Below are 22405 nucleotides of genomic sequence, written 5' to 3'. Positions count from 1 at the left end.
CTCCCTCAATCTGCCTGCACGCTGTACCCATGGCTGACTTTATATCCTTCAAGAGTATATATTCCAACCATCAAAGTTGCAACAGCAACTTTGCTCACTGCCTCCGTGTGTGTATGTGCGTGTCTGTGTGGAACTCCATTCTCTTTCTGCTACTTCCCACAGCTGCAGGGGGGACCGCCATCTTGCCAACATTTTGTTTCCTTTACTCTGTAAACATCACCCTTTTTCTTGATTCTTCTCAGCTGTCTTTGGACTTCCCTACTAATTTCTTCAAAGTGTAGTTTACCAGCGACTGGATTGAACCAAGTCACAAACCTGAAGGAACTCTACATATCTCTGTGATGTTACATGTGGCAAATTCGGAGGAAAGAAAAATAAATCCACCCACTCAATACTGGTACAGGGCCCAGGTTTTAACTTCAAACTCTCAACTGGAACATTTAACTAGCAACAAACCTCTCCCAATACTTATCATTTCAGCTGTTGCAGCTGAACCATAAAATTGAATTATTTATTTTTCAAATAAGAATGGATGGTGGTTTAATAAGTTCAGTATTATTTGGGCAATGACAGGAAAAATAAATGCTAAGGAAATGTGTGTTTCAAAAATCTCATTGGCAAATTTCAACAATCTTATTAAAACCTGGATGTTCGCCCTTAACGCTAGACATCCGATCTAGTCAAAGTTTAATAAAACACTTTGGGACCAGTTCTCCAACTTTACTAATCTGCAGCCTTCAGTGTAGTAATTTTAACCAGACAGGTTAAGTAATTTAAGGGGAAAAAAAACGTTCATAACAAAATTTTATATCCAAACTCTGCAGAATCCTTTCTATTTAAATTAGAAAACTATTTAAAATATTTATGCATGTAATTCCAATCAACCAGAAATTATCTCCAAATTTTCTGGACATTGCCGACAATGTGATTTTTGGCCAGACATTTCCAAATTCTTGCATGAGTTTTCCAACGCACTTCATATGCAAACATAATCGTACAGTCTAATTTTCACTACCCGCCAAATGGTCTATCTGCTTTATGACCAGAACTATCTGCGAAAGAACAGGGAAAAAGAACTTACGTGCAAAATTTCCTAATCTGCATTTGACAGTTTTTAAAGAAAAATAGCAGTAATTAGTAACAAATTTCCATAAGACTCAACCAACCAATCTAAATGTAAAGAATACGACTGTTCTTATTATTCACTGCACTTGTTTTTACTTCATCATGGCTATGTTCTCACCTTAGGGCGCAGAGTTAGAGGTAGATGCGTAGTTAAAAACAAACAAAGGTATCACCACGAATAACACGTTGTATCCAAATGGCAAGTTTAAAACTGGGGACCAGAAGGATGCAGCTTAACATACACTAAAGCCACATTAGAAAATAGATAAATAAAAAAACAAAACCCTTGCAGGACAGAAATCAATACAGAATTGTCCTTAAAATTATCCTGTTTTCTACCACGAGTTAGTTTAAAGTGTTTAGACTTTAGTTGTATACAGCTTTGAAACATCTGCAGTGCTTACCTACTTGGTAATAACGGACACAACTACCTTTAAAAAAAAAGGGTAACTTTTAAAACTCTGCATTTGAGCCCTGGCTGGTGTGGGTCAGTGGACTGAGTGCCAGCCTGCAAACCAAAGGGTCGCACAGCTTTGAAACATCTGCAGTGCTTACCTACTTGGTAGTCCTTTTATTTTGCTGTGTGTGGCGCAAAGGGTCGCTGCTTGATTCCCAGTCAGGGCACATGCCTGGGTTGTGGGCCAGGTCCCCAGGAGGGGGGCACATGTGAGGTAACCACACATTGATGTTTCTCTCCCTCTCTTTCTCTCTCCTTTCCCCTCTCTTTAAAAATAAAAATGAATAAAATCTTTTTAAAAAATCTGCATTTGAGAATTTTGATACGCATTGGATACCTAAAATGCATCCATCAGGTGATCTATAGTGATTTTTACTGGATTAGATTTTACAGGGAGAGGGTCTCTAGAGAAACTGTATTTTCTGTCCGATATTAGAATACACGGTTTGATAGAAGATTTTTACCCATACCAGATACAGAGAATACCTTAGAGACAACATTTATAAGGTACAACAGTATAGCTTTGGGGACACATTTTGGTGTTTTTTTAGGACAACAGAACAGCATGTTTGAAATTAGAACTGAATAGAAAACCCAAAACTATTTCCCAGACTCTCCACCTAAAAAAGTGCAGTGAAACCTCATTAAATCAGACACCAGTGACTCAGAATTTGGACTAATTAAAAACAGAAGCTGGGACAAAGTTTCACTCAGCCTAAATAATGCTTAAAATACTCACGAAGGAAAAAACTTGTCATCTCTCAGGTGTGCTCGCTTGCATTAACCCTTTTCTTTTCATCAGAGTATATTTCCTCAGTGTGCTTATTCTCTACCTTGACTATTAGCTATTATATTTTTCTGAGCGCAATAAAAATGCATTTTGGTTCCCTAACATAGGTTTATCGTAATATATCAGGCCCACTTCCTCCCTCTTATCATTTAATGAGGTTTTCCTGCATATGTACTCAGTTGACCAGTTGAGTATTCATCTTATTTTGGATAACCTCCCACCCCCAACCCCTCGAAAACAAACAAACAAAAAACCCAAGGGATCCAAAATGAGAACAGAAAATGATCATTACTTACGAACACAACTTGTAAAGGTAGGATCCGGCCCGAATCCCATTTTGCAGGTGCATCTATAGCTGCCCATGGTATTCAAACACTCACCATTGGGGCACACGCCCTGCAGTCGGCACTCGTTAATATCTGCAGGAAGACACAATTCCTTCAGAAGGAGCCCTCAGCCCTGCCGAACAGATTCTGGCTACAAACTGAATTCACTTTCTTCTTCATCATAACCTCTTGGTTACGCTAAATACGAGATGCTAGCAAGTTTGAATCAGCAGTTGTGAAGGAACTACAGTGAAACCATCCATTGCTGAGCATCTATCATTTATACTACAAATATTTATTATGCACCTACTGTGTATGCAGTTCTGTTCTAGATACTAGGGACTTGCCGGTCCACATAACCGACCAAAGGCTCCAGCCTTCACAGAGCTTACGGTTGAGTGTTAGCATACGGTAGGTATCCTTGAGCCCACGGGGAATGCAAACAGCCTCACCCTGGAGACGCTGACAGTCTAGTTATATCTACAACTATGGAAAAAATTAAACTGATAAGAAGTTCAAGTTACCACAATTAGAAGAAAGGTCATAAACTTGAAGTTAAACTATGAAATTGCCTCTGTAGACAGGAAGGGCTGCTAGAGGAAGTTGGAGGTGGAGGAGACTCCAGCACTGAAAAGGAGGGAAGGCGTCAGGTGTTGAAGTTGGGGGAAGGCGGGACGGACCGGGAGGGGTAGGTGAGGGATCTATGTGGGTGGACATCAAAGCACAAACAGATCCTGGAGAAGGGAACAGGGACCAGGAAATCGTGCGTCAAACCACTGGCTAGAAAAGAAGTTTCAGCAAGGTATATATCTGGAAAAAGAGCTGGTTAAAGCCAGGCTAGGTTTCTAATCAATTTTATTGAGAACAGGGAGTTACACTAAAGGTTTCTAAGCAGGAGGGAAGATGTAATCAGAGGCAGGCTCTGGGAAATCCATCTGGCCAGCACATGGAGAGAAAAGATGAAAAGTTCGACCACTGAAGAAGTAAGGCAAGTATGAGGCTGGTGACAAGCCAGGTGGGTGACAGTGAGAATTATCAGGAAGAGAAGGAATAAAGAATTTTTTAAAAGAATAACTGACAGTGTATGGCGTTTGATTGGCCAAACACAACTCGAGAAAGGAAAAGGAGTCGAAGGTGCCCAGGAGGCTTCTAATCTGAAAAAAGAAGAAAAGACATAGTCGGTTTTGTGGAAAGTACTGAGGAGGAAGAGGCAGATGAAGAGATTAGTTTTATAGGGAAGGTCACACTGGGATATTCAAGTATAAACATCCAGCAGGAGGGGAAGATTCAAGAAGTGAATGAAACCATAGCTGGAAATAAAGACTAAAGGTCATCTGCATAGGCTGACTGCTAGGACCTGAATGTCTGAAATTCTCTCAGACCTAAGTTTCTATGTTGAAATCCTAACCCCAAGAGGTGATGCTGTTAGTAGACAGGGCCTTTGGGAGGTGCTTAAATCTTGATGGTGGAACACTCAGGAATGGGATTAGTGCCTTGTAAAACAGGCTCCCAGCAATCCCTAGCCCTTTCCTCCTCCTAGGACACAAGGGAGGAGTCTGCAACTGGCCAAGGGCCCTGAGCAGAGGGAGATCCTGCTGATGCCTTGATCTTGCACTTCCCAGCCTCCAGAGCTGTGAGCGGCAAACACCTGTGGTTGATAGGCCACCCACGTGGTGGTACTTTGTTATAGCAACCCAAATGGACTAAGACAGTGATCCAAAGGGAAGTGGAAATTATTTCAAACAGGAGAGATAAAAATGTGCTGATATTAAAAAGAAAGACCACGGAGTCATTTGCAAAGCGAATTAATTAAAAGGTAAAAACACAATGTGACAATTTAAAAATAAAAAAATTAGTAGTCACTTATATTTTGGTTTATATAGCTTAAAGTTAACACACTTGGTTATTAGTGTTTCTTGTTCAAATAGTATTCATTTCCTTCTATCATTAATTCTAATAAAACTTTTATTAAGAATCCCCAAATATTAATTTTCTAAATTAAAACTGAACACATTGGTAGCAAAACATTACCAGGAGACCTGTTACATAAGGAGTAACCCTCAATAAAGAATTATTTGCTTACATTTCATACTCTAAGTAGCCATAGGTGTCTATTCTATATAGCCATAGTTTATCCAACACATGCAGTTTTTAATTTAATTTTAGTGATAAGATTAATTTTCAATGACATTCCAATGACAAATGAACACATTTGCTGTATGAATTCCACAGCATTCCAACCCAGCTAAGATTCTGCCTGGCACAGCACATGGTCCTGCGCCTGACCACCATGTTTGTTATCACGGTGTATTTTGCTATAGTACATATTTATGTATGTGTACTATAGCATGTAACTGCTAGTATAGTACACACAGCGTGTAACTGTAATCATTCCCCCAGAACTCACTAGCCTTAAGAAAACCACCATCGGGGACTAGGAGGAGTACCAAGTCCAGTTAAGGCTTACATGGTACCAGGGCTGTCCAACCCATGGCCCGCAGGCCCCATGCAGCCCAACAAAAAATCGTAAATTTACTTAAAACCTTTTTTTTGCTCATCAGTTTTGGTTAGTGTTTGTATATTTAATATGTGGCCCAAAACAACTCTTCTTCTTTCAGTGTGGCCCAGAGACCCCAAAAGGTTGGACACCCCCATAACAAGCCCCTATCGTACGTCCCAAATTAAACCTCACGTTCGGTTAATGAGCCAGTTGTAATCCAGAAGGCTGGACAAAACCTCCACTCGCCCATTTCTGCGCTCGTCCCCACTCGGTTGTAACTGCTGGCCTTCCTCCTTCTGGGTGGCCTCTGCTCCTCAGATGCTACCACTACGCATTCCACGTTCACCAATTGGGACCCAGGATTTCCCCTCTCCCTGTAACAGTAGCACCCCGGCCTCACCACTGGCTGCCAGGTGGAGGGGAAGGGTTCTTGCCCCAACATAAACACCTGGTGCACAGCCACTGCGAGTGCCCTCTGTCAGTGTCCCCTCTTTGCTGCCTTGACCCTGATGCCATGGGGATGGAGGACAGGGATGAAGATGAAAAAAAAGAAGGCACAGCTATGGCTCTAGACAGGAAGGATGGAAAACTCCTTGAGGAAGAGCGGCCGTGTAAAGCTCCCCATCTTCTTGCTCTCTCTCTCTCTCTCTCTCTCTCTCTCTCTCTCTCTCTCTCTCTCGTTTAAGCGGCTTGTACCGCCAGCACTGGTGACGCCCACGCCCCTAGTTTCAGCCTCCGTAACCCCTAAGCACGACCCTTTCTTCACAACACACTCTCACGGCTCCCAGAAAAACTCCCATCTCTCTCAACCGCCTCAATTTATTTTTATCATATTCTCTAAAATACCATAAGCTAGAAATTAAGTTGCCAAGTTTTTAAGAACTTATGTACATAAAAGTATATCAATCTTTAGTATACAGCTAAATTTTACAAAAACATACTGTGGATGTCCCTGCACACATGTGTGTGTGCATGTACTATGCAACCACCACCCATAAGGTGTTTTTGAACACGTTTATTGCCTGAGAAGGCTCCTTCCCGCCCCTTCCCAGTTGACATCTCTGCCTGCATAGGTCGCTGCTATTCTGCCTGCCGTCATCATTGATTACATGTGTTCGTGAACTTCAAATACAAGACATCACATTGTATACGTTCTTCTGCCTGACACTGTTCTTCGTTATGACCCCTGTGAGATTCACCCACGTGGCTGCATGTAGCAGTTCATTCTTTTACTGCTGTAGGACACTTCAGTGTGTGCGGAGATCGAAATCAATTCATGCCTTTCCAGGGTGTGGCTGTCCCGAACCATGCTTCTGGGACCACTCCCTCTTGTGTTTGGTAGGCCAGGTACTGATTGCTCTCGGGTCTCCATCTAGAAGCAGGACTTCTGTCGCCCTAGAGAAGGTCCTAGATGTTGTCACATAGCTGCCCAGAGAGGCCATGCCGATTTCCATTCCTGGTGCCAGATGCCGCACACCCTTGTCGAGTCTCTGTGGATCTCCGGCTGCAGTTACTCTGGCAGAAAAGTGGCATCTCATGGAGGTTTCAACTTGCTTTTCCCTGTATTAGTCATTTGGATCGAAAAACCTGGTCTCTTCTAAAATGTAAATAGAAAAGTTGTAGGTCGATAAGACGGCTTTCCTTTCAGCACTCAGGGAGGACCACTTGGTGACTCTCAAAGAAGGAGGGTGTGTGACTGCCTAGGGGACGTTTCGGGTTGTCACAGGGACTGGGGGAGAGAACAGTGGGTGGACACCAGTGAGAGAAACTTTCTAAAAATGCAGCAAATCTCTCTCGACAGAGAATTGTTCTGCCAAAAATAGCAATGCCCTCATTGAGAAACTCACACAGAGGCCGTGGAAATATGTGTTTGTAAGTGCGAAAGGGGCCGTTTTGAAGTAACGTCCGAGGAGTACGATGGGGTGGAGGTGGGTGCTGGGCACCTGAGAGGACTGGACAGGTTCCCCTCACTGGATGCAGGGTCTGGGTCTTCTGTGTCCGGATAGTCCCTCGCTGTCTCTGAGGCTGTCTTTGGCCACAGGGTAGATGGGAGGCTCAGCTAGAGGCAAAACAGAGACCTGCCCCCCCCCCCAAACCCCTGAGTCTGGGCCGAGCAGTTTGGAAACATGTGAAACAAGAGACTCATTAAATAACCTAATATAACCTATTTCAGAACTAGGAAATGAAATCATAATCTAGTTCAATGAGGTCAGGATCCTCACCATCACCATCTACATCTGTACAGCACACCCTGTCCCATGGACACTTCGCAACAATTCTGGAAGGTAAGCCACAGGACAGCTATTTCCATCTTATAGAGATAATTTTGTTCAAGGTCATAGGTTAAAAGGTTTAAGGGGGAGCAGGGAAATTTCATGGGAGAACGGTGCCACCACAATCCAGCTTCAGTCTACCTAGGATGCTAAATTATGTGACCTAGGATAAGTCACTTAATTGACCTCAGTTTTCTCTCCTGCAACCCCAAGGGGCTGAAGTAGATAATCTAGCTGAAGCTAGAACTTCTTCCTAGCTTTAATATTCTCACTTCAAAACTATCTGCCAGTTGCCAGAGTGGAAATGACAAGGAAAAAATGGTAACATTCACAGATAATACATTACAAATAGCACAACTGCCCTTATGGGAAATAAACACACTTTTATGTATCTATACTGCACACTTAACAAAGTGAGTAATAATTTACTGCCTTTTCAGTGATGCACATTTATCCAGGAAATGAGACATATCCAGTAAACAACAGGAATTGGGTACAAGGTGAGAACAGTACATGAATATCTTTACACTGTGTGAAAATATGAAGCTTTTTGTGATTCTTCTGTGTGTATACTCAACTTTTGCTGGTGGATAGAAATTTCATCAAGTAATTTGGCAGTATAACTTCTCCTTGAAAGCAGAAAGAAATACCTCTCAAGGTAAGTACTTTTCTTAGCCAGCCAAACCATTTGGCTATTTAACACAGATCACTTACTTCAGATAAAGGAAGAATTCATTCTCTGATTGGACATAGGTATTTCTTAAACCTCTTGCCCCAGAAGTTACATGACAACATCCCACAGGGTGCATTAAAATGCTTGGCTACTTTCAAGGCAATCAGATTTTAGATCCTGAGCCTTCCCAAGTTTCCTTAGGCAGAAAAGTGACCTGCCTAAGAACACATCTGCCCACCTTCCTTTTCTATCTCGCCTCGACTCCATGCCTTCTTCCTCTTTGCAAAGTCAAGTCACCTCTTGCCAATTTGCAACCTCTCTAGGTTTTCTAGGGACACGGCTCTACAAAGCGAAATTCTGCAAGGCACTGAAAATGAACAATTGACAAATATCCGTCCTGAGGGACAGTCACAGGAAAAGGTCTCGTAAGAAGGCCTGGCTTTGCCAATTAGGTTAGATGGCAGATGTTATTCAAACTGAAAAAGCCAACTCTGCAGCTCCGAGACTTTGATGAAAATATGCTTCAAGCACATATCCAATGTAAAAACAGCAGAAATAAATCCACTGCATCTGGTCAGCTTTTGAAGGAAAAAATGTAGATGTCAGCTTGAAAATGTGTGAGCACATAAGTTTTTCAAAATTATTTTAGGTGATAAGTGAGTAAAAATAACGTTTGAAGAGCAAAATTCTACAGCCGTTTTACCCAAAGTAGCTTACACAAAAGACAAGCTTTGTTAGGATTCTGCCAAGAGAAGAGTTCTGAGGACAAATGCCTTTGAAAAACACTGCATATTCTACAAACACAAGCACATCTGAGGAAACCCCGAGAAGCCTTTTGGTAAGGATTCCAGGTTTTCTTTAACTTGGTGTGTTCCACGCCTTGGCCATGGAACCCATTTCACACAACCATTTATGAACATCCCCCTGGATTGCACGCCCCTGAATTGGTGGGCAATGCGGCCCTCTGGGGCTGGCCCCCCAAACTGCCGTAGGGTTCTCTGTGTGGTTCTGTTTGCTTTGACCTAGCCCTCACTGCTGCCGGAGCCTCCCCTCCTGACCAGTAACTGTCCCACCATTATAAAACGGTAATCTGGCATAGGATGGCTTCAATCATAAAAGGAGGCCAGCCACTGTGGGAGCAACTCCGCTCCTTCCAAGTCTTCTCTCTTCAGGGTAACATGATAAGAGAATTATCAGACCCCAGAGAAGAGCCTGTATGTATTTTCTGATACATGTGTACTACACATGGAAGATGCTAATCGCACCCGCGCCTCTGCGGGTCCTGAATTTCAGACTCCAGTCTACAGACACTGCACTAATTTCCCCCGGAAATAGTCACAGTCACATGAACCCATCGTGGGCTCTCCTCATCAGTCAGGACACAACGGGAACCTTCCCATCGACTTTACGGCCCCAGAGATTAAGGTCAAAGAGCTATTGGAAAATATATGTGCTAATGACTCACTCCACCACTGTCTTTCCTGAAGAAAAGTGAATAAAACAAACAGACATTTCCTTTTTGAATCTCATCCCAGTGGTCTGAGCACAGTAAGAGGCCACGCCAGAAAGTGATTCTAGAATGAATAGGAACGGGTCCCCAATTGACTTTTAAATGCTGAAATATGATGCTCAGGTCCAGATCAAAACTGTTCAAATCCTAACTGAAAAAAATATATCTGAGCCTAATTAAACTAGAAACCTCAGCAAGAGTTCCAGAAGGGCACCTCGAACAATAAGATTTCCCTTTCAAGTAGGTGAAATGTCTAATAATTCCCTCTCACCCACGGACTACGGTAAAGCAATGATGTAGCCTCACACTAAGGATCCCACTGTTTCTGGTACTAAAGCACCAAACACAGCAGAGCGTTGTGTGAATCTCCGCCCAGGAGGCTAAACAAAAAGAACTTTACACATGTGTACATGTCTTGAAGAACTGAATCGTCAAGTCTGGTTGACCTGTCTCAGGTTATACCTATTGTTTTTCCACTATTATTTCTCAAATTGAGAGCAAGAACAATGGATTCAAAGTTTCATCTTTACACCCACATCACTCTTTGTTGACTGGTTTCCACCTTCAAATTCCATGTTCCCGAGAAAGAAATCTCGGGATTTCTTTCTCGGCATGTGGTGTTTACCACCACAATCCATTCTGCTTTGACGATGGAACCAAAGGGAACTTCAGAGACAGCACCGTGAAGGAGTTCGGAACAAGCCTCCCCAGGATGTGCCCCTTTGGCAGGTAAGTTATTTTGATCTGAAGGCAAACAAGACCCTGTGGGCTCAACAGAAACTGTTATCTCCACCTTAAAGAGAGCAAAAGTTGGGTAAGAATATAAGGTTACCAGAGGAAGAACCTAGGTTACGGACAAAAGGGTTAAAATGGGCTTGAGTGATGGGAACTTAGGAAACACAGGCCACTATATCCTTTGCTGTGTCAGGATCCCTGTCACCAAAAACGCTGATGGCTGTAGGTCACTACTGTCTTCCTGGTGCACCAAGTCCTTGAATAACACCATCTTGTTATCATATTGATGCTGTAGGAACTTAGCTCTTGTGTATATCAATTAGCTCGGGTAAGACTGGTTTCATTTTATGTCATTTCACTTAAAGTCACAGAACCTGATAGCATCAAACGCAGACTTACTGGACCTGGTTACTACCACTGCCAGAAGGAGGTCCTGAATAGGGTGGGTGGACCCTGAGAGAGAGGGACATAGAGGTGAAGCGAGGAAGGGAGGGTGGAAACGAGGGGAAAGAGGGAATGAGGGAGTGTGCTTAGCACTCACTACTAATTTAAAAGACATTCATCTTAGCTCCAAGAAAACTTCCTTCAAGACATCTGATGGAAACCAGAAATGTCAACAGAGTAACATATTGTAAATAACAAATTATATCAACTTTAACATCTATTTTGGAAGCTTACACTCACAAGCCACTAGAGCAAACTTCAAATTAGCCTGGGTCCCCTCCAAACGCCTTCACCATCTTACCATCCACCTGTGCCTGCACCTGCGCCTGCACCTGCGCCTGCACCTGTGCCTGCACCTGCACAAATTTACATTGACAGGCTGCTTACTTAGAACAGGTAAAGAGACCTTACCTGTGCATAACAGATTATATAATTGTAATCTTTCCTGAAAACGTTTCCATATACTAAAAAAATTATAACATATACACATTAGCTTAACACCATATTCCAATATTGATTTCTTGAATGAAAAAAAATCCTGATACGGATATGTTAAAAAAGGGTTACCCAGTGAATTCATGCTTCCACACTCCTTCCCCATTCCAAACACATACCAACTACAGATAAATTCTTTAAAAAGATCAAAAATTGAGACAATTGTCTCAGTGAACCTGAAATGGCCACAGCGTTCATGGTGGCGGGTGGGGCCATGGGAACTCTGGGCTGCTCTTTGGAAATAAGCAGGGCCGGCCAGGGTTAGTAATCGGGGGTGAGACGCTAAAAGCACCCCTGTAAAAACTCCTCCGCGACAACCGAAATCTGGGACAACAGCTCCAGAAAGCACACTGTCAGGAGCCAATGTAACACACTGGCTTTAGATTGGGGGCCACAGAGAGCAAAAGGCAAGAAATGGGGGAGATAACAGTAAACTTTCCACTCAAAGTGAGCGTATGAACTCAGTTAAAAAGACATAATGTGAGGAAAGCCAATGGTCAATGATTTGAACAGGAATAGTCTCCAGATCAGAGTAGTTTTATGAAATGTTCTGACAAAGACTTTTAAAGATTTTTTTTAGCATGCTTAAATAACTAAATGAATGAAGACATTTTTTTAAAAAAAATTTTTAAAAGGAGATAATAATAAGAATCTATGAAAAATAATTATAAACTTCAGAAATGAAAGTCTTACAATTAAAAATGTCAAACATGGAACAGTCATAGGGCAAAGCAACTCAGGAATGTAAAAACTGGAAGGCAGAAGAACAAAACCATGAAAGATGAAAAACACAGAGGCTCCACTTCTCGTCTAACAGGAGTTGCAGCTGAAAGCACTGTGGAGAAGCAATATTGTAAGAGATAGTATCTTCAAATCCAGGAACCACATGGATCTTCCGATTGACAATGTACTCTCCACTGGGCAAAAATCAACATAAATCCAAATGGGGAGGCATCATGATAAAACTAAAGAACATAACGAATTAAGAGACCATCTCAAAAGAGAGACAAGACAGATTAGCTACAGAGAAAGAAGTATCAAAACTCCAGAAGTCCGATGACATCGGCATAATAATCAAAATCACTGCTGAAAAACAACCAGTAACCTAGAACTGTATACCTGACCAGTCTCACTATAAAAGGAGCTCAAAATAAGGAAGTTTTCAGACATGTAAAGTGCACACTGCTCAGTGCATCTGAGAACTGTTAAAGGATATGATCTAAAAATACAGATTTGGTACGATACAGGATACCCAATTAAATTTGAATTTTGGATTAAAAAACGAATGTCTTTTATCCCGAATTATTTACTGTTTATCTGAAATTCAAATTTAACTTGGTGTCCTGTATTTTATCTTGCAAACCTACCTCAAAAGAAAATGTGAACCCAGCAAAAACACAGGATACAAGAAACCATACTGAGAGCAAAAACAGGTAAAATGGCAGTACATTCATGTAACTGTTAACTCTATTAAAAAAACTCTATTTACATTACACCTTTAAAATAATGATAAGGTGATGACTTGTCTAAGCCATAAATGCAGTTTCTTTTAAATATGCAAGATGCTGTCATAAATGGCCTTTGGACATTTCCACGTAAAAAGCACTCTGTTTTCCCAGCATGCATTGCGAAGCCTGCTCTACTGTACATGGTGCCTGCAATCAGTTATAGGAGCCTTGCCTGAAAGTTATGAAGCACTTCATCTTACCTGACCTGTACCATGCCACAGGCCACATTCTTTTCTCCAGCCAAGTAGGTTTTCCTGGAAGGCTCACCTGCACTTTCTAGTCTTCTAAGACACTCAGAGACCAGTTTTTATGTGCTCACCATGCTGCAGCCACAATCAATTTGTCTGGTAATCATTAAGAGGTCTGAAATGCAAGCTGCACTTCAGGTGAGCCCTTGGTAACCAGAAAGTCCTATGAATGGCTTACTTATATGGACTATTAATCAAGACTGTTGAGTCAAATTTCATGTCAGAGACAGGCCCTTGGAAAAAAGTGTGCATTATCTTTTTCTACGGTCCAAATAAAATTCGATTTCAGATGCACTTTGAGGAGCTATCTAAAAGGAGCCCTACAGTGGAAGTCTTGGTAATGGGCATTATTGCGCCCTAATGTATCTGTTTTGTAAACGCACTGCGTGGAAGCAGAATAACCAGTGTGATAAAGTGACAGCAAATAAAAGCCACATGGACAGCTCTTTCATATCTGCCTTCACAGGCTCCCGAGGCCAGCTCGAATTCAGCTGGCTGGGGCAGTGAATAAAGCAAATTACATCCTGCTGATTCGAGCTGATTTAATCACACTAAATCCAAGGGCAGGGACGGTGGCTTATTCATCATTCATTACATACGCTTGGTCTGCAGCTCGGGAGGGCCCTGCCAGTTAATGTCTGTGTTGTAAACACTAAATACTTTTAAGAATTCTCAAGATTACCCATGAAAATGGAATATATGTATACCGGTACCCAGAAGTATGGACACCTTCTAGTTGTACACTTTGGCACTGTCCTCAGCAGCTGGACACATGCTAAAAACGTAGAAATTAATACTAAGTTGATTTTATACCTACACAGGCATGAACCAGGCATGTGATTTTAGTAAATCAAAAGAGATATTTGCTTTTAATAAAAGGTTTCACCAAATAGATTGGTCCCCAAGTGCTCTCTGAAACAAATTCTACTCTAAAAACTTAGATTTATACCTAGTTTAATAACTCATTTCATGGCAAAATTACAGGCAGGTGAGGATATTCAACATTCAGGGAAAGACTTAGCTTTAGAGGAAAGCCGTATGAACATAAGAGGTTCCTATAATCATCACTGCCATGATGTATTATTTCATTTAATTCTCATTCAATACCAGACCTGTAGCATACTAATAAACTGACAAATGACAAATGCCACTCCAGATGCACGAGAAAACAGAATTGCGTTATTTGTTATGAGAAATAAGCAAATTATAGCAATCCTGTAACGCTGAGGGTAGTGAGGCGGGTTTCAGGGCTCCCTGTGTGTATGTATAATAAATCATTCATTTGAAAAGATAATTGCGGCACCGCACGAGAGAAGGAAAAAACCAACTTTGAGGGCAGCGATTTGAAAGCTCCTCAAATTAACTTGTGCACAGTTGGTTCTTTGTTACCGAGTGCACATTAGTGAAAGTTGTATCAGGAACATTAGTTCACTTCATTGAAGGAAATAATGTAATTCTAGTTATTAATCATTTTAATTATAAATGTGCTTGGTAAATGGAGCAGACATTTAACTGTAAGAACAGTGTGGAATGCTGAATGGGCTCCTTTTGAAAACTGCAGGATAACAGAGTCAAAAAGCTTCAAGGCTCTAGGAAAACTGAGCATACATATGTAACATGAGAAAGTCCTATTTAATTTTACTGACCAATTATATCACAAAGGCAGTGAAATTAAGCCCTTCTCTCACAAGCAATTTAAATAGATTATACGGAATGAAATCATATTATTTTATGAGTCAATCTTCTCTGTAGTGTAATTTCGCTGTGCCTTTTTGAGGTACTATGAAATAGAATTTTCTGTGATACTTTACTCTGGAATCCATATCAAAAAGTGTAACAGTGTTTTTGCCAATAGCCTCCTGAGACAAACGTAAGCCAGGATTTGGTGTTACTGACCATCAATGCAAATGACTGAGGAGGAACCACCTGCTATGCTCCATATGAACAGAACTTGCTGAAGGTCACTTCATACCAGCCATACCAGCAGAGGGAAATAAAAAAAAAATCCCTCCAGCAAGTATTTAAAGGAGTCTCCATCCTATTTTTGTTAAATGAGATAGCAAGTGATTACTTGCAAATTTCCACTTCTACTCCTCCAGTATTTTTATAAATAGGAAGTCTTAGAACCTTGAACTATCCAGTAGAAAAAAATATATTAGATAATCTTCTTTTCCTATTAAACAAAACCAAGTAAATATTGTTTTGACTTCTATAATATTAAGTCTGCCACACATGGTAAGTCTTCTGTTGCAGTTAGCTGGCATCCACATTAGTAATACTTCTAAGATACACACACACATACACATATGTATCATAAAGGAGGCCACATTGCACATATTGCAAGATGAATTCTGGCTGGGCCTCTTTTTACCTACGTGACCTTCAGAAAGCTACTCTGTATGCCTTGGTTTCTAACTGCAATTAATAATGTCCAAATCCTAGCCCACCCCAAGAAAACCTGTATATTCTTTAGCATTTAACACTTGGGAAAATTAGGATCATCTGATACTCTGGAGCATTGCTAACAACTAGCCATGAAGGATTGTAACAGTGAAGGATAAAGGACACTCCTCCGTCTATGGTCTAATGGATAAGCTTAACCACAGGGGACACTTCAGGAAACTACAGGTGTGGGGGCGAAAACTTGTCTGACAGATAAGATGTCGCTTCTTTCTTCTCATGCACAGCCTCTATCCCAGGAGACAGAGTAATGACAGCACCAGGGAACTAGAATGTACCTACAGGGTCATCTAACCTCAGGTACGGCAGGAGAGAGAAATTCCCTGTAGCCTCCCCTCCATGTGCAGGACACTCAGTACTGCCCGCGGCACTTCAGGACAATGTGGGGGACTCCGTTACCCCGGAGAAATGACTTGCAGTTTTAACCATGCCCCCCTGTAACACCACTTTATTGACTTTGGCTTTTGAAGTAACTAATAAAAGCCTTATTTGTAAGACAGTTAATTAAAAGTTTAAAGGCACATTTACAAACATTGAAGGCATGTTTATACATCAGCCATTAGAGTTCTCTTTGGTCTGTGCTTCTCCTAGCCATATTCTCAGGTCTCCAGGCCCTTCATGAGCTTGGCTGACCTTACTAGCCGAAAGACAATGAACACCAAATACCCAAACCCCAAATTCAGTCTCACTGGCAGAGTACAAGGTCATTGCTTCTAATGCCCTGCTCATTTTACTTCTATGAATACATCCTAAAATAAGGCTGGGCTTGCCATACAGACTGTCATCCAAATCTGTGACACTGTGACGTGATTCACACCGTAATACGCACATTTAGCCATCTAGTCATTCACTGTGAAGTGCTGACCCCAGGCTAAGCGACCCCTGCTGTGGGCTCAAAATGAACTGAGCAGAAGCGCTCTGGACAGTTCGCACTTAGCTTCATAGTTTCACCTACTGCCTACTTAACATGTGTTCACTCTGATGTCTAATGCACGGATACTTCGAGGTGGCCAGCGATACTCTGAGAGAAAAAAAGGGGACTCTACTGCTGAATCATTTGTCAGCAAAGAAGCAGTACTGCTAGGTACACGTATGTGCTCACATGTGCACATGCATGTGCCCAAGCAGGGACAGGAGGTGACCATGGAGACCACCAAGTGATCTGTGATGTAATCCAATCTCCTGTGGATTCCATTGCAAAGTAACAGGAGGAAAGAAAGTTCCATAAAGTTTCAATGGTAGAGAAGCAATTCTAGCAACCATACATTGAAACTCTCTCTATTCACACGTGGCTAATTGGAGCGAGCAGGAGGTGGTTTGCTGCGTGACCTTCACCTGCTGGGCTGTCTGAGCGAAACGTGGCAAAACAGCTCAGGTCTCCGAAAAGCCAAAACAACTGTTGAGTCCATACCAATGAATTCAATTCCGTTAACCTTACCTTGACAAAAGGTGTTGTTAACCCTCTTAAAACCTTGTAAACATTCCATCATTTGGTTATATCCATGATAAGCTGTAAGGGAAGAAATAATTCTTTGTTATGTGTGTAGTTTAAATTCTTACAATCCTAAACTAGTCTATGTGATAACCAAAGCCATTTAAGGCAGCAGTGGTCTTACTCTCATTTCTAAGATATCAATTCAATGTATATTCATTTCTTTCACATTATCTTTGTTTTTCAGTACACTTTATATTTTGCAATATATATAGCCCCAATTATTTGTCAGGAAGTGCTGATTATGTTAAATGAGAAAACCATAAAACCATTTTATATTTTCTTCCCATTAGTAATTCCTTGTTTATATCACAAAGGACGGCTTCCTCCCCAGTGATGTGCTACAGGCATATGAATTTTCCTATCGCAGGCAGGGTCTGAGTTATGCCTGATGTTCCAGCAAAGTTTCATTAACAACCCTCCATTTCACTCTTGAAAGTGTCCCAGTTTAAACAGTACGTTATAGGCTTGCCTTAACTGCAGGGTCACGTTTTCTAGTTATGAGCTAACATGAACCTGTAAAGAACAGGAGGTGATGATAAGAAACTAGGAGATACAAGGGGCTCCTGTGATCAGCTGTGTGGACTCACCACTCACAAACTCACTGACAATACCGACGCTGCAGTCACCAACTTACTAATCAAACCCTATTCACTGAATCTTGGACACTCTAACGTGAAACATGAGAGACTTCTTGACATAGTGAATATAACATCATCTCCGGGACCAAGCAAATCTAGGTTCAAATCTTGGCTCCACCTATTGGTAACTCTGCAACCTTGGGAAACAAGTTTCCTGGGTTTCAAAGGGCAATTCTGTACAATGAGAGCATCATGTCTACCAAGCATGTCACGGTTGTGGTGGAGCTTAGAGATAATTTATGCAAATGCCCACAACACTGCCTGACGAAAGCAAGCACCCACTAAATAACAGATGTCATTGTTACTTTCTGCAAAGAGGTATCCTTTTATTAAAAACATAATGAGCAGCCCTGACTGGTGTGGCTCAGTGGGTTGGGTATCGTCCCGCAAACTGAAAGGTCACCAGTTTGATTCCTGGTCAGAGCACATGCCAGTTTGTGGGCCAGATGCCCAGTTGGGGGCGTGTGAGAGGCAACCGATGATGTTTCTCTTGCACATTGATGTTTCTCTCCCTCCCTTTCCTTATCTTTGAAAATAAAGTATTTTTAAAAAATAATGAGCAGCAGAAAAAAGGGCATAATCACAAGAAGTTAGACTACTAAAAGAGCTGAAGGTGGAGTAAAAAAGGAAAGCTAAAGTAAAAACACAACACACAGACACACAAAAAAACCCCGTTATTATGGAAAATGAAGTTATTTTGCCCCTAACACAAGTTCTTTATTCTTAGCACTGATGGGACAGGGTATTCACTAGCGCTGTTCCTCTCCCCCTCCATTTCCTGTCTTTGCCATACTTCCCCATCTTCAGACCCTTCAGAATGCCAGGAGATGGCTGCAGTGAGAGGTCTTAGATTAGTGAGCTAAAAAGAAAAAGAGAGGTCAGCTTGGGGGGAGTCGCCGCATTCAACCCCTTGGCCAAATGTCTAGTCTTCTCCCAAAAGTGAAAGCAATCTGGAGCAGACGGCCTGCAGGGACTGTGGGTCTCCCGTCTGTGAACGGTTCAAAGGCGACAGAGGGACAACACTTGTCTGGGAAGTTCCAACATCATGTCCCTCAAGGCTGAGGACCTAAAGTCCCCCTCAGCCCACGACTCAGTGTTAATTTCCTTCTAAAACCTTTTAAAGGACAGGGACTTGTTCATGTTAAGTATATTTTTTAATAGATTACAGGCTATTTAACGAAATCACTTGCAGGTTTAAAATTAAGTTTTCACAGTAAAACCTGATCAACAATGAAAAAGGTCTTTCTGTACGTGGCTAAACAAAACCTTCAGACATTGAAGAAAAGCCACGTGAACACTGAGGTCTGAATTGCTTGGAGTGAAAACAAAGACATAGATCACAGACCCGGAGCACGGAGAGCCGCGGAGAGTCTGCTCTCTTTCAGAGGAGTGTGGTTCAGAGCACAGAACCAACCGAGGAAAGGAGAGTTTCCGAATGACACAGGAATAGTGTGACCCGAGTATGTTTCCCGGAAGTGAGTCACCTGGTTCAGCACCAAGGAAGTAAATGTCAAGGTGTTACGAGTTTACTTCATTCATGATCTGTACTGTCCTTCCGAAAGCAGATCGATCTCGTCAGTTTGAGCCAATGTAGGAGTTTATGTTCATCAGCTTTTAAAGTGTTTTGGAACTTCGTACTTTCACATTCTCCCTCAATTTATCAAAATACAGAGCTAACAAAACCATGTAAAACAGTGAATGCATCTCCAGACGACACAATTCTAGATAAAAAAAAGATGAAAAGGTCTGTAGTGGAAGTTAGGGTTTAAAAAGCAAAAACAAGGAGGAAAACACACTTACGATTCCCTTTACCCCTGTCTTGCAATTTGGGGATTTAGAAAAGAGAAGAAAGATTTTAAAAATTAACCAAAGGATTTATAGAAAAGAAGAAACTAAAAAAGATAAATACGGTATAAGATGAAAAAAAGTATCAGAGAGCAAAAACCTAGCCCCAAAACAAAGCTGTAAGAACCGGACTTCCCTCGTTCAGCCCCTAGACTGAGCGGCGGGAAACATACCGCTCTCCACAGCCTTCCACAGACATACAGTCCGTGAAGGGCAGTTAAAAAAGGGGCAATGTTTTTCAGCATTTTAGTTACAGACTCTCAGAGCAAATGGAAGCAGGGAGTCTAACTCGGGTCTACCCAAATCCAAACTCCACGCTCTTTAAGTAATATCACATGTCTCCTAGATAGCCCTTTAACAGCTTCTCGACATAGATTTAGGCGAATGCATCTTTCGGCAGAGAGGGACCATCACACTCAACCCAGGTGCTGGAAATCCACACTGTCCATCCCTATCGAATCAGCAAAAGTGGGGGGCATCCTGTAGTACTCAATGTCCTTATTTGTGTGGCTTTTTCCCCTAACTGAAGAATTCATTATCAGAAACTTTAGTGGGTATTTCCACAAATTGGTCCTCTAAAAGAAGAAAGTAATACAAACAAAATAGTGAAACTAAGCGAAATTAACTCTAGGCTCCAAAGACTTAGAGAACAGGTAAGTTTGAGAGACAAGGAAGTGCAAACAAGAGACAATTACTTAAAACAAATTATTAGAAGGAAAGAATAGTTTAGAAGACAAACATAAGGAGCAGTGATGCTAACAGGCAGATGTGGTTGAGAATATCAACCAAACCAAATAGAAATTATCCAGTTGAAGCAAATGAGAAATTCCTTGCACCATAAACAATTTTTAAAAAACTATAAAAAATCTTCGGTTTTACAGAGTGAAGAAAAATGACTGAGAAAAATATCACTTGCTTTCTTGAAAAAACATGATGAATAAGTGTAAAAACATTCTACTTAAACCAAGTTATCTTCGTCTTTCTAAAAAAATATTAGAAATCGGCCTTCCAGAGTTAATACTACATATAAAAACTAAAACTACAAACTATAATGGAGAATAAAGTAACAGAAAGATGTAAATCTGGACTTACTCAAATTAACATGTTCTGAGAAGCAGATTTTAGAGACCAATCAAAGCATGCGGCATGTGCGTGTCAATACCGAGTGACACCACTGAGAACTGTGATGGTGTAAAGGCATGACTAGGAAGGAAAGGGGGAAAGTACTATGTCCCACTTGTTATAAGTTTCTCTTTTACCAATCAGCAGCCAATTGTTTCTTCATCTGAGCTGTTTTTTAATTGAATTTTGAAAGCTTAGACTATAACAACACCTACAACAGAAGTTGCAGCTGTTAAGCTGTAAGTAAAAATCTCATTTAAGAACTTTATTCTTTTCTTTGTTTTTTATTGTATTTTTCCCGCTGTCATTTATTCCCCCTTACCCCCTCTTCCATCTTGGCTCACCTCCCTCCCCACTAGCAGTCGCTGATTTTAACCTAAGAAATCACAACTGCACTGACTTTTTATAGGGTCTGACACATACAATAATTATCATTTTAAAAGCTATCTTGTTTTCTCTTCACCTGAGAAAATAGAGCCTGTTTTATTTAGCACATCACATCTTAAAAGACTTTTTAAAGAATTTGCAATCCAACTGAAGAAGGCAACTGATTACCGTTCTTATTAAAAAAAAACAGAACGGGTATGAAACTTCTCTCCGATCTGTAAGGTTTCTGGAAATGCAAATTATTGCAATGTGTTCTACAATTCAGTAAGAGTTCTTTGAAAGTCTAATGTCTCACCATGAAAACAGTAGTCATAAGGAAACAAATACGCTACATGAGCCCGCAAAGGAACGAGGAAATGTCACTTACCTGGCTTCTTGGGGCATTTCTGGCATTTGTGAAAGCCCCAGGAGGTCCCCACGGTTCCACAGCAGTCCTCCTGCTTTGAGAGGCCGGGGAGCGCTTTGCCACACTGCAACGACAGGTGTGTAACACGCAGGTTAATCGGGTGCCGTACGCCCAGCTCTAGGGCATGGCTATGTTTCAGCCACATTACAAAAACAGTTCTGTTGTTATCAACAGAATTGGGGGAGACCTCTAAAACTTCAAAACAAAACAGCAGAATAAGGATGGCACTGAAATGAACGAGCATATTTTCCAGATCTTCTCAGCTACAGTCTTATGAAAACCCGTCCCTGCCTGGGCACTTTGTAAAACTTGTTTCCAATGTCTTTTGTCTTAACAAAACCCCAAAACTAAAAGATCAGTATAAACTTTTACAATTTTAGTTTCAACTATCTGTTGACATCTCTCTCGTGGATCATCACGGTACAGAGCTCTAAGGGCGTGGTGGGTGTGTAAACCTTGAGAAGGTGGCACAGACCCCACTTACAAGAGGCTTCTGGTCTTCCTATAACACCATGGCCTGGTCGGGGAAAGAGCAGGAGAGGACAGTACAAGAATGGTCACTGGCCAAGCCAGATCAGCTCTGGCAGAGACCAAGGCTCCAGGTGGCCAAGCAGTCTGACCCAGGAAGGTCAGCCAAGCGAGGAAGACATCGGCAGGTTTAAACAAGACCAGGAGGCAGAAGAGCCGAGCTCAGAGGCTGCTGGAAGAACTCATGTTGTCAAATGTAAAGATCCATTCCATGATCTTGGATAATCACAGGCGGTCAGAAGAGGCGGAGAGGCAGGGGCCCGAAGTGAGACCAACTCAATGGGGTTGGGAAAAGTCTAAGGAAACAGACCCTACTCTGTGTACCAATCGTGAGGGCAGCTGTGCAGGACTGGGGGGTGGGAGGGAGGCATGTGTCCACACCCCACATCTCAGCGGTCAGTCCCTCGGCCTTCATCTGCCTCAACCTCTACAAAACCCCC

At 41.7% G+C, this 22405-nt stretch overlaps 1 protein-coding gene across 19 annotated transcripts in view; it reads right to left on the bottom strand.

Annotated features, from left to right (window-relative positions):
* Positions 1-22405, bottom strand: part of LTBP1 (latent transforming growth factor beta binding protein 1) — a 352163-nt gene that overhangs the window by 129013 nt on the left and 200745 nt on the right. For 18 of the 19 annotated variants that reach the window (XM_053667181.1, XM_053667178.1, XM_053667175.1 and 15 more), the window contains 3 exons: positions 21399-21501; positions 16983-17054; positions 2669-2791 (listed from right to left, as the gene is read on the bottom strand). In XM_053667181.1, coding sequence (XP_053523156.1) covers positions 2669-2791; positions 16983-17054; positions 21399-21501 — 298 coding nt within the window. The remainder of the gene's footprint in view (positions 1-2668; positions 2792-16982; positions 17055-21398; positions 21502-22405) is intronic. The other variant, XM_053667183.1, reaches the window with a different exon arrangement.

This window comes from Artibeus jamaicensis, unplaced genomic scaffold (genome assembly GCF_021234435.1).
Source record: "Artibeus jamaicensis isolate MK-2021 breed Jamaican fruit bat unplaced genomic scaffold, CSHL_Jam_final contig_465, whole genome shotgun sequence".
NCBI lineage: Eukaryota > Metazoa > Chordata > Mammalia > Chiroptera > Phyllostomidae > Artibeus > Artibeus jamaicensis.
The sequence above is the reverse complement of the archived record's forward strand: the minus strand, read 5'-3'. Positions and strand labels throughout refer to the sequence as shown.